The sequence below is a fragment of the Mauremys reevesii genome, linkage group 4, assembly GCF_016161935.1.
Source record: "Mauremys reevesii isolate NIE-2019 linkage group 4, ASM1616193v1, whole genome shotgun sequence".
In the NCBI taxonomy this organism is placed as follows: domain Eukaryota; kingdom Metazoa; phylum Chordata; order Testudines; family Geoemydidae; genus Mauremys; species Mauremys reevesii.
Genome location: NC_052626.1, coordinates 7,087,299 through 7,099,425, shown reverse-complemented (window position 1 = coordinate 7,099,425; position 12,127 = coordinate 7,087,299). Strand labels below are relative to the sequence as shown.

The 12,127-nt window shown below is 44.8% G+C and overlaps 1 protein-coding gene across 4 annotated transcripts in view; it reads left to right on the top strand.

Moving 5' to 3' along the window:
* The window catches only part of SAV1 (salvador family WW domain containing protein 1), a 33,838-nt gene extending 29,914 nt beyond the window's left edge, over nucleotides 1-3,924 (top strand). For all 4 annotated transcript variants that reach the window (XM_039539108.1, XM_039539106.1, XM_039539110.1 and 1 more), the window contains exon 5: nucleotides 2,467-3,924. In XM_039539108.1, coding sequence (XP_039395042.1) covers nucleotides 2,467-2,668 — 202 coding nt within the window. In that variant the 3' untranslated portion in view covers nucleotides 2,669-3,924. The remainder of the gene's footprint in view (nucleotides 1-2,466) is intronic.
* Nucleotides 3,925-12,127: the final 8,203 nt, after the last annotated feature.

Here is a 12,127-nt window from a genome sequence, read left to right as displayed (position 1 = left end):
ATATTTACATGCCAGATGTGCTAAAGATTCATATGTCCTTTCATGCTTCAGCCACCATTCCAGGGGACATGTGTCCATGCTGATGATGGGTTCTACTCGATAACAATCCAAAGCAGTACAAACCGACGCATGTTCATTTTCATTGTCTGAGTCAGATGCCAGCAGCAGAAGGTTGATTTTCTCTTTTGCTGGTTCGGGTTCTGTAGTTTCCGCATCGGAGTGTTGCTCTTTTAAGACCTGAAAGCATGCTCTACACCTCATCCCTCTCAGATTTTGGAAGGCACTTCAGATTCTTAAACCTTGGGTCCAGTGCTGTAGCTATCCATAGAAATCTCACATTGATACCTCATTTGACAAAACACAAAGCTGCTATGAAAGTGTTCTTAAAACAAACGTGCTGAATCATCATCTGAGACCTAATATGTGGCAGAAATGCAGGTAAAACAGAGCTGGAGACATACAGTTCTCCCCCAAGGAGTTATTCACAAATTTAATTAGTGCATTTTTTTTTTTAAATGAGTATCCTCAGCATGGAAGCATGTCCTCTGGAATGGTGGCTGAGGCATGAAGGGGCATACCGATGTTTAGTATATCTGGCATGTAAATACCTTGCAATTCTGGCTACAAAAGTGCCATGGGAACACCTGTTCTCACTTCCTGGTGACATTGTAATGGAGAAGAGAGCAGCATTATCTTCCGTAAATGTAAACACACTTGTTTGTCTTAGCAATTGGCTGAAGAAAAAGTAGGACTGAGTGGACTTGTAGGCTCTTAAGTTTCACATTGTTTTGTTTTTGAGTGCAATTACATAACAAAAAAAATCTACATTTCTTTGTTTCACTAACATGATAAAGAGATTGCACTACAGTACTTGTATGAGGTGAACTGAAAAATACTATTTCTTTTATCATTTTTACAGTGCAAGTATTTGTAATAAAAATTCATGTAAAGTAAGCACTGTACACTTTGTATTCTGTATTTTAATTTAAATTAATATATTTGAAAATGTAGACAAACATCCAAAATATTTAATACATTTCAATTGGTATTCTATTGTTTAACATGCAATTAAAACTGCAATTAATCGTGATTAATTTTTTTGGAGTTAAATCGCATGAGTTAACTGATTAATCGACAGCCTTAGAGGGTTCTCCCCCCCCACTTTATTTTGTTTTGCGTGCTTCCCTGTTTTTCTATGGCTGGCATTTTAGCTTTCCCAGCAGTTATTCCTAACCTGTTTGTCACTGGGCAGTCTCCCAGCCCCCACTGTACAATGATCTGCACATACTTTCATGATAAGGATATAAATGAAGGGAGGAAGATTTGACATCTCAGAAGATCGTAGCATGAGGAGTAGTAACAGAAGGAAGGAAAACTAAATAGGGAAATATTCAACAATAACTGCAGCTAAGTAGTGGCTTGGACTGCACTGGTTGATACAGTGCAGGTTAGCTCAGACAATAAAGGGATGTACTATGCAGTCCTGCAGACCCCAGAAGGTCTCATTAGTTTACCCATGCTGCCATATTTTGCCTTGTTCGTTTATGCAATTGTAACCATTCTAATAAACGAACAATAAAACAGTTCAGTGATCAGTCGTGCTGACTTGCTTTAAGGATACATTTGGGCAACTTTCATTTTGCTTCATTTGCTTGATTATGTGGAAATGTGAAACTGAGCTATAGGTCGAATGCTCCAACAGGAGAGCACGCTAAAGACGTTCCATTACAAAACGGAGGGTTCACTTTTTGAACTCTGTTGTCTGTACTGTAAGTGTAGCAGGTACAGTAGAGCTATGGATTAGCCAAGAGCTGTACAATATAATTCTTCACCAGCTGGAATCGTTAGGGCAGGGAGGCTTTAGGAGCAGACCGATACTGTGGGTGAAGAAGGGGCTTTGCAAAGCCTGTGGAATTCAGCTCTCTAGGAGGTAGGCATTTGGGAGGACTGGGTTAATCAGCTAACAGACTTGCTTATTCCTTCAAGTTACTCTGTTGACCTCCCAAGCTCCCCACAGTATGTACACAAAATTCAAACCACGCTTACTTAGGGGGATTTCTTGTGGGGTTTTATTAAAAAAAATTTTTAATGCCTCCAGAATATATTCACTCTCTTTGGTTAATAGCAGTTGCTTGCTAGTGTCTTAAATAATTTTATATTTGTTCTTACAAAATGATTTGGTATTTTTACATTAATATATATCGACAGTATGGTTGAGTGATTCCTCTGTGTAGCATTGTGGGATACCTCTTCCCTTAAGAAACAAATTACTGTAGAGATTAACCAAACTAATTTTAATTGTGGAAGTATGCGGCTATCAGAAATAGGTTCGTCAGTATCAACTACTAAAAATGTCATTAGTGGATTCACAATTACAAAACGATATGCATAATGTCTTACGTACGTGTTTTCTTATAATGAATACATATATAAATACACATCTCATACATATATATCTCAAAACAGATATGATCACATTCTGAAGTGGGAACTCTTCCAACTAGCTGATCTAGATACATACCAGGGAATGTTGAAGCTGCTCTTCATGAAAGAACTGGAACGAATTGTTAAACTGTATGAAGCATACAGGCAAGCCCTTCTCACGGAGCTGGAGAATCGCAAGCTAAGGCAGAAGTGGTATGCACAACAACACGGCAAGAATTTTTAAGCTAACAGTTTTTTTAAATGGAATTTCATGAGGACACTAAGAGCTTTAAAAGATTTTTATTTTTTTTTAAACCATGAACAAGTGCTTTGGTTTAAAAGGCAGCTTATTTTTGTTGATGTTGCACCTTTGTCATTAATTATCCTCTTGAATGTTTTTCTACATATAGAAGGTATTGTTTATAGAATGAAAAACATGTTTGTTATTCTTTTTCTGTACAAAAAAGTTAGTTTATTATTCTGAGAACCAGTATGGAGGAAAAAACACTTGATTCTGGTATCTCCTTTTAGCAGACAGCTGTATTAAGAAGCTGTCTATATATTTTAACATGGTGATAAATGCAATTAATGTCCTGGATGCAAAACAATCTTGTTAAAATCCAAATGAATACGTTTTTATTTCCCTTCAGATGCCCCGTGTGTCTCTGGGGAGAGGCTGTTCTTTGTGCAACATCTAAGCTAAGATGTTTACTGCTTTAATGTACAGAAACACTGACACTGTTACTTTATAGTAACACTCAGTAATATTACTAAATAGTGCAGAAGCATAGATTATTTTTTCAATCAGAACAAAATGCTTCATTGATGAAGTATGAGGTGCCTTGTATTTTTTACTGTTATATGCATCGTATCACTTTAGATTTGCCAGCAATCTGCACAGAACTTTGTCATGGGGCAAGATACCTGCAGCCTCTTCAAGACTAGGGGCTGGTCTGCAGTTCAGATATAGGTCAACCTAGCTGCGTTGCTCAAGTTTGAAAAATTCATACCCCTGAGAGACATAGTTAAGCTGACCTAACCCCCGGTGTAGACAGCACTAGGTCAACAAAAGCATTCCTCCCTCGATCTAGCTACTGCATCTCTGCGGGGGTGGATTACCTACACCGATGGGAGAATCCCCTCCATTGCTGTAGTAAGTGTCTGTGCTACAGCAGTGCCACTGCAGCTGTGTTGCTGGAGCATTTCCAGTGTGGACATACCCTAAGACCTGCAAGCTGCTCCACATGCATGTTGAGCTAACTGCAGTTGGAAAGCAATAGAATTATCTAACTGACTTATCAGCCATAAATCTCCATGATAAAATCAGGGATGCATTTTTTGCAAAAATGTTGTCTTGTAACGAGGTTTTCTTTACACATGAAGTTTTTAACCTGCACAGCTACCCCTTCCAGGATCATACTTTGGTTGATTTGTTGTTTATGGCTCCTTTTTTTAGTGCAATAAATATTGTTGCAAATAAGAAAATACATTTCCTGTAAATCCCATCAATTCAATAAATTTCAATTTTTTGCTTTAAATGAGAAAAGTGTGACTATCATTGATTTACCGAGATTAAAATTTGAACAAAACGTAGCAAAAATATTTTTTGCCTTTTTAAAAGATCAGAGAAAATTGCTTCCAATAAGATCCTCCTAACCATGAAAATCCTTTGATCAGAGGACAAAGACATCTAGAATAACTGGTTTCTGGGAAGATTTTATCTTTAACTCAGGAATTAAACTCAGTCTGTGGATTGGGAAAATTTACATTTTAATTATCCCCGAGGCAGGTCTACAAAAATAGCTAGTACGCCATCCTTCATCCAGAGCAGATCTCCCACTGCTAACAGGCGCCTTGTACAAAGCTCCTGGGCAGAATAAAGGTGGTGTTGTGTTCAGCATTAGTCAGTGGGAAGCAATACTCTCTGCTGTTTGAGTGTGCAGTACCCAACTTGTGCAAACCACGTGCAGTAATTGGGCTCATCCGGTGCGTATTTGCACTTGAATTTTAAAATTTCTGCTGTTTAAAGCTTTTAAGCCTAATAGCAGCCTCCTGATGAGATGAAATTGATGTGGTTTGTATCTCTGAACGTGGCTGCAAACACAGGGAAAGAACACTCCAATGGCTTTGCATTAGTTCACATGGAGAAGGTTTTCTTCACAGCCACAGGAGCAGGAAGCTTTCTTGAAAAGTAAAGTTTATGTTCGGCCCAGTCTGAATCTGTTGTGCGGGCCAGATAAATGCCTCCCTTGGCTGTGCCAGGCCTGCAGGCTGGATGCTTGACACCATTGCTGTAGCTGATTACGGCTGCAGGCTTGTCATGGATACTGTGATTTCTCAGTCCCTCTGTGAGTTCCTGCGGGAAGGCTGTAGGTGGGTGCCTCGCCAGCCCAGTGAGGAGGGAAGCCTGTGGGGGATTGATGAGCAGGCTCCCTCTCAACACTCACCTGGCAGCAGCAACTCCTATCCCATAGATCTCTCTCAACCCCCAGACGAAATGGTTTTGCACCCCCCGCTCCCTCCACCCTGGCCCCACTGCCAAACCCCTCCCCCCTGCAGTCTGGCCAGTCTGGGAGGAAGCGACAGGAGAAACAGGGACCATTTCCTTCTGCCCTTGCCCTGGAGAGACCTGGACCAGCGGGACCTCTCCCCTCTCGGTGGCAGCAGAACCAGGAGGTCGAGTGGCCCTGCTGTGGAAATATTTGGAGAGCTGATGTTTCCCCCATCCCCACAATATCTCGTGGGACCTGGCTGTGTTTCCACAGGGGTGACGGAGGCGAGAGCAGAACCCTGAGCAGGGCTGGAGCAGTTGCCTGGGCGCATGAGATTGAACTGGCCATTGGGAAGCAGGTAGGAAACAGCTGGCGGAGACACCCAGGGGAGGGGCAGGACTCTGAACACATGTGCCAGACAGTGGGGTGCGAGACAGGTCAATCAGTAGTCAGACGGGATCAATATGATTAGGTATCGAAGGGTACATCTACACTACCTGCTGGATTGGCAGGTAGTGATCAATCTATCGGGGATCGATTTATTATGTCTAGTGTAGACGCGATAAATCAATTCCCAATCGCTCTGCTGTCGACTCCGGAACTCCACCATGGCGAGAGGCGGAAGCGGCGGCCATCGATCTTGCACCGCGAGGACACGAAGTAAGTGATTCTAAGTCGATATAAGATACGTCGACTTCAGCTATGCTATTCACGTGGCTGAAGTTGCATATCTTGGATCGATTTCCCCCTCTCCACTCCGTGTAGACCAGGCCTAAGTAAGGAGGGCTGAAATCCAAGGCCTACAGGCTGAGGCCTGTAAGATCTTAGATTAATTATAGATCACAAAATGCTCTAGAGGCACTTTTTTTTTCCTAACGTGTCCCTTAACCACAGGATACAGGTTGTGTCCATGCTAATGAGAATAAAAGGAACTATACACAACGTATGAAAAACAGGGTACACCAATATTCTTGGGGGACACAATACAGCTAAGGAAAAAGAGGGTTGATACTTTCACGCACGTGTGCAGGGTATGAGGTATAGTCAGAATCACATTATTAAAAAGAGGGTGCCCAGATTGGGAAAAGTGAGCTCCCTACAGGAAAACTCCAGCAGGAACCATCTCTCTACTGATGATCAAACCGTGAGACCCATCAGCCCCTGAGACTACCTCGGAGGATGTACGTATGACTGTAACTATGGATATAGGTAGGATTTATCTATGCTTGGCTATTCATAACTTTATTGGTAACTTCAATAAAATTGATAAAAGATATTAGACCTTGTTCTTGTGAATGTCTGTTACTTTCCTTGGTCTTCATGTGTTCCTAGAAGCTCTAGATTGGAAACAAGTGGCAGAGGTACAACTATTGAGCTGGAGAGTATAGACACCAGAGCCAAACCCACAGTGGTGTAATACAACAACACTAAATTCACTTTAAATGCAAATAAAAGGCTACACCACCCTGCGCCCCCGAGTCTGCACCAGTGATCAGTGGGATGTGATTTAAGTGAAAGGCTCTATGTAGACCAGGGGTGGGGAACCTACTTAATTAAGCCAGCTGCTTAATTGAATCTGGCCCATGACAAGTCTCCACAACACAGGCCTTGGGGCCAGAAATGAGGGGTTCAGGGTGCAGGAAAGGAAGCTGGAGTTGTCAGGCCATTAAAAGTCTGGTCGGATCCGTGCAGCTCCCCGAAGTGGCCGGCATGTCCCTGTGGCCCCAGGGCGCAGGGGCAATCAGGAAATCTCCACATGCTTCCCCCGCCTCCAGCGCCAGCTCCACAGCTGCCATTGGCCAGGAACCACAGCCAATGGGAGCTGTGAGGACTGCACACCGCGCAGAGCTGCCTGGCCACACCACCGCTGAGGGGCTGGACGTGCTGGCCGGTTCCAGGAGCAGCGCAAAGCCAGGGCCCTTAGCCCCAGCCTAAGGTAAGTGCCACCCAGCCAGAGTCTGTACCCCAAACCGCCTGCCCGAGGTTGGAACCCCCTCCTGCACCCTAACTTCCTCCCAGACACCACACCCCAACCCCCAGCCCTGAGCCCTCTCCTGCACTCCAAACCCCTTGGCCCCAGCCCAGAGCCCCCTCCTGCACCCTGAACCCCTCATTTCTGGCCCCACCCTGGAGCCTAGGGCCTGGCTCTGAGCCTCCGCCCCCACCCTGCAGGGCTGGTGTGGCCTGTGACTGATTTTTTTCTGTGGGTCAATGGCCCCTGATAGAAAAAATGTTCCCTGTCCCTGGTGTAGACCCTCTTGGCATGAACTGCAAGGTACCTAGTTTGCCAGCTGTCTGCGTGTGACAGAGCACAACACTTTAGGGCACTCTGTAGAGCAGAGGTTCTCAGCCCGGGGCCCCCTGGGGGGCTGTGAGCAGGTTTCAGGAGGTCCAGAGAGGGACCGGCCTTAGATTTGCGGGGGCCCAGGGCAGAAAGCCAAAGCCTGAGCCCCACCACTCGGGCCTGAAGCCGAAGCCTGAGAACTTAGCTTCATGGGATCCCCTGCGGCGTGGGGTCCTGGGCAATTGCATTGTGTGCTACCCCCTAACGCCAGTGGCTTTTAATCTACTGGATAGGCAGAAAAACAGTTGTGGCGGCCGAGGTGGGCCATGGAATTTTATAGCATGTTCGGGGGGGTCTGAGAGAGAAAAAGGTTGAGGACCCCAGCTATAGTGCACTGACCATGGCTTGGGCGGTGAATCCTGCACCCCAAACCCCACAGGAAACCTCCATTGCTTTGCCTCCTCTCAGACCTTGACCATGCAGTCTGTGCATGTGCCACAGGTAGTGGAAAGGGATCTATATTTAAATGTTTGTGCTTGCCTGCTTTGCTGAGACGGTCACCGTACAAGAGCTGCCACTGGCAGGGGGTGCTGCCGCGGGCGGTGCAAGAAGGAGAAGGTTGCTGGCCTAATGGACCCCACTCCGTGAACTTGGATCCTGGGTCACATAAAAAAGACAACGTATAGTTGGTGGGTTGCCTTATTGAAAAGTCTGGGACCCACGGTAATTGGGTGCATTGAATTTGACTGCTTAAAAAGGTATTTTTCATAGTTTTGTGACTTACGCAGCAAATTAATGTTACGTAATTTGTGCAACATTTAAACAAGCGTTTACCTAATTCGTTTGGCAGGTGAGCTGCTTTCCTTTGCTACAATGTAAGCACACTGCTCTATTATAAATGCAGAGGATTTAATCTACAGCTATGGGGGTTGACAAGGAGTAAAAATATCAGTAATAAGCACAAGGGAGTGAGCTGCACAATATCTTCCATGGAAGCGGAGGTTTATTATTTTGTTCAACATGCAGCGTGCTGGTAGATTAGTCGTGAGGACAGCATCCCACAAATGTAGAGGCCCTGAAATCTGAAGAGGGCAGAGAACGCAAAGTGCAAAAACCTGTCAGATGTTTGAGGGGAAAACAGGAACAGCGTCCTAGATGGGCAGAGCTTTTCAAGCAAAGCTGCCATTAAAAATTCTTAACAATGTAACCCTAAAGGAGTGTTTAGAATGCAACCTGAAAAATGTTGGAACTGCACCAAGTTCAAGCCATCTACAGGAATTTTATTTGCCAAGAGTGTTTGAAAACAATGTAAACAAAATTAAAAGAAAAGCTGAAGATTTATGATGGGATCGGTATTGTCACCGAGACCACAGACAGGAGAGCGAGTGTCTCAACAAGTTGGCTGTTTTCAGCTAATCATAATGTGAACGTGGCTTGATGGTAAGCGTGGTTCTGTTGGACTGCGTGGTTTTGGACTTCGTGATCTTTAAGCCCATTAGCCAAGCAATACAGGCAACAGATAAATACGAGGTTTCCTTTGACCAGGTCGGTGCTGTTGTGTCGCAAGGTATACAAAGACGATGTGGGGAGCAGAGCATGAAGCCGTTGTTTCAGAGTGCTGTGCTCGTGATGTGTTGCTCACCTGTTAAACTTGGTTGGTTGACGTGTGGCGTAAAAACCTTGGAAAAAGTAAATGACCTGGCTGTGGTGGTGGAATGAGCCTGGCACATAAAGCTCGCTTCTGTATGCTCTTGGGGAATAAAGGGAAGGGGCCACGTATTCCACCCATTCCCATTGTCGCGCCCTGGAACAGCAGGTTTAACATTGCTTTGTTTTATTTAGCCCACGCAGGGGGGACTACATTCCATTTTTCAAAGAAGATAAGGGATCACTCTAGCAGTCTGTTCATTGTAGATGTAACCAATTTGTGCCAGTCACCAGAAGTCCTTGAACAGCTGAACATCTTGCAGATGTGTGTACCTGCTGTCATGCCCAGCTTGACAAAATGTGAAAGATCTGTGCTATGTTCACGTATTGTGACCAGTGACACGCCCAACCTCATCACATGGGCAAAGAGCCGTGCTGATGAAGAGGAGTATGCAATGGGCACAGAAGCACTCCTTAACCCAGGCTGGAAAATGTGAAACATCCATGCAGTGCCACCCTACTCCCGGAGCAGTGGCACTGTTCAATGCCATTCGCGTATTTGATGCAACTCAAGCAAAACTATCTCATGACAGCTGAGAGAGAAGCATTTGAGGCTATTCCACTTTCTGAAGATAAGGCCTGGTCTACACTAAGGGGGGGGGGGTCGAACTAAGGTACGCAATTTCAGCTACGCGAATAGCGTAGCTGAAGTCGAAGTACCTTAGTTCGGGCTACTCACCCGTCCAGACGCCGCGGGATCGAAGTCCACGGCTCCAAAGTCGACTCCACCACCGCCGTTCGTGGTGGTGGAGTTCCGGAGTTGACCGGAGCGCATGGGGAGTTCGAACTATCGCGTCTTGATTAGACGCGATAGGTCGAACTCTCCGCGTCGACCCGCGCGGTAAGTATAGACCTACCCTTTGTGTAGCACAGCGTGAATACCATGCTTACATTGAAACGGTCTTTGAAAAGCGACGTGACAGTGTTTACCAGGTTTGGAGAAACCTAGAAATGAGATTCCCCAGGCCTGCTGTAATTTTAGTGTACAGTGCTTGCCTGGGCCAGGAAAAAGTGGTGGTAAAGAAATTTGATAATTTTCTACATACAAAAATGTACCTTGTCTGTTACAGCTGTCCCCCTGCTGCTGTTTTTGCTGAGTGGCCGCCCCCCCTCCCCCCGCCATGGGCTAACTAAAGTCACAACCTGGCCCTACTCATTGGAATGGCTTGTGCAGACTAACAGGAGCCATTGCTCTGCCTAGGGAGGGGGGTTTTGCTCCTTTGTCTAGCTTCTTTGTTTAGACCTGGGCTCGGTGTAGGGTGCCCTGCCCAGGTATGCAAGACCTAATATGGCCAAATAGCTGAGCATATGAGTCATACCTGGGGGCTCAAAACTTGCCCAGACATGTTCTATGCCTACCTGCAGTTTTTTCCCTGCTTTCTCTCCTCCCTGTAAGAAGGGGAACCAATCAAAGTTACTGGCGGGAAACTGCCTAAGTTTGCCTTTATAACCAGACATTTTCTGATCAGACCTCAGAAAGGTTCCTGCATTGCTGCCTGGTCTGATCAGCCAGGGGTTCTGGGGGGTCCTTTCTCCGCTCTCATTTTATTTTTGAGCGTACCCCCGTTTTTAAACTCCCCTCCCACGAACAACAAATTTTGCCTGGAGATCTCCTGATTATTGTGAGCGAATCGAGTCCTCTCTGCGTCCTCTGATGCTGAAACTTCTCTTCCTGCTGCTGCTGCTTTGGGGATTGGTAAGAACTCCCTCTTGCAAACTCCCCCTGTCCTGGCTGCTGGCTCTGTTTCCCCAGCAGACAGACCTAAGCTAACTCCGTGGTCTGTGCTGCTAAAAACAAGCCTGCTTGCAGCCGCCCCACTGCTGCAGTCACCACTCCCTGAACTCTATCCTGGGCACACACCACTCTGCCCTCTGGAGCTACTCCTAGTATAAGGTGCACCCATTAGGTTCGGTTTAGCCTTTAGTCTAGATAAATTGTAATCTCATTTTGCACAGCTGTGGTTAAGTTAGGCTTAGAGAATTGTTGCATTGTGTTTTGTTACTTGCTAATTTGTGTAGTCTTCCTTAAGTTAGATCATAGATAAGATTTTGCTGGGTTCTGTATAATTGTGATTAGGTCTGTCTTCTCACGGCCCCCCCCCCCCCCGGGCTTTCTCTGTGTCTCTCTGACTTGTTACAGTCTCTTTGCTGCTCCACCACGTGCTCCTCTTCCCCCATCCCAATCTAGCATAAAACCCCATTGGTTACTTTTTCTCTCTGACACACCTCACATTCTACATTTACACCACTGTGACACCTTTTTACCTAGAATTGTTTGCTAGTTAACATACTTTATCCATAACGGTTAGTTGGTTATATGCTGATGTGACACACCCTCTACATAGAAATTTAGCTACCTGTTACATTTATATTTCTGTGTTAATTGGTTACCCACTGTATTGTACTCCACTGTATTGTACCCCACTATTGAAACCCCCTATACTGTTCACCAAAAGAAACCCCTCCCCAATTGTCTACCTTAACAAACCCCACACCCCTCACTATTGAATTTTCCCTGGTTTTGCATTTGCTTAATAAAGTTTATTTTGCACCCCACCAGTGCAGTAATTGTTCCCCGAGATCCCCTACCTGCAGGCAGGGACATACCTCAGGACCAACGCTCGATCAGAGCCTTTCTATGGACGATGGCTTGTGCCACTATAAACTTCAAAAAAATAAATAACTACCACACCGGCAGCCTGTCCCTTTTTCTGGCTCTATATTTAAAAATGTGTCACTTCAGTTCACATAGTTAAGACAATTTTTTTGTAAAAAAATGCCTTTTTTCCTGTGTGTATAGATGTCTTTCCTCAGTAGTCTAAGTAAGCTATATTTAAAGAGGTGCAGATAGTTGAATTTTCATACCTGCAACTTTACACACCATTTCCCTCTAAAGCGAGGACTTTTACTAAATGTACCGTGGTTGCTCTGTGGGTTTTTTTTTATTTAAAAAATTTTCAATGCAAATCCGCCACCCTCTGAATGATCAGTATAATCAAATCCCACTCTGCATTTCTAAAAACAGCAGCTAACATTTTTGAGGGATTGTGTCTAAAGAAAAGCACAATGTTCATCAAATAAACGATAGAAAAATAAACCTAGATGAACGTTAAGATCTAAGAAAATGCCAGTTAGTGAATTAATTGCTCACGATATGATCAACTTCATAGGAACCGAAAGGAAACTTTAATACTCTGACAATAAAATAGAACTGTGAACA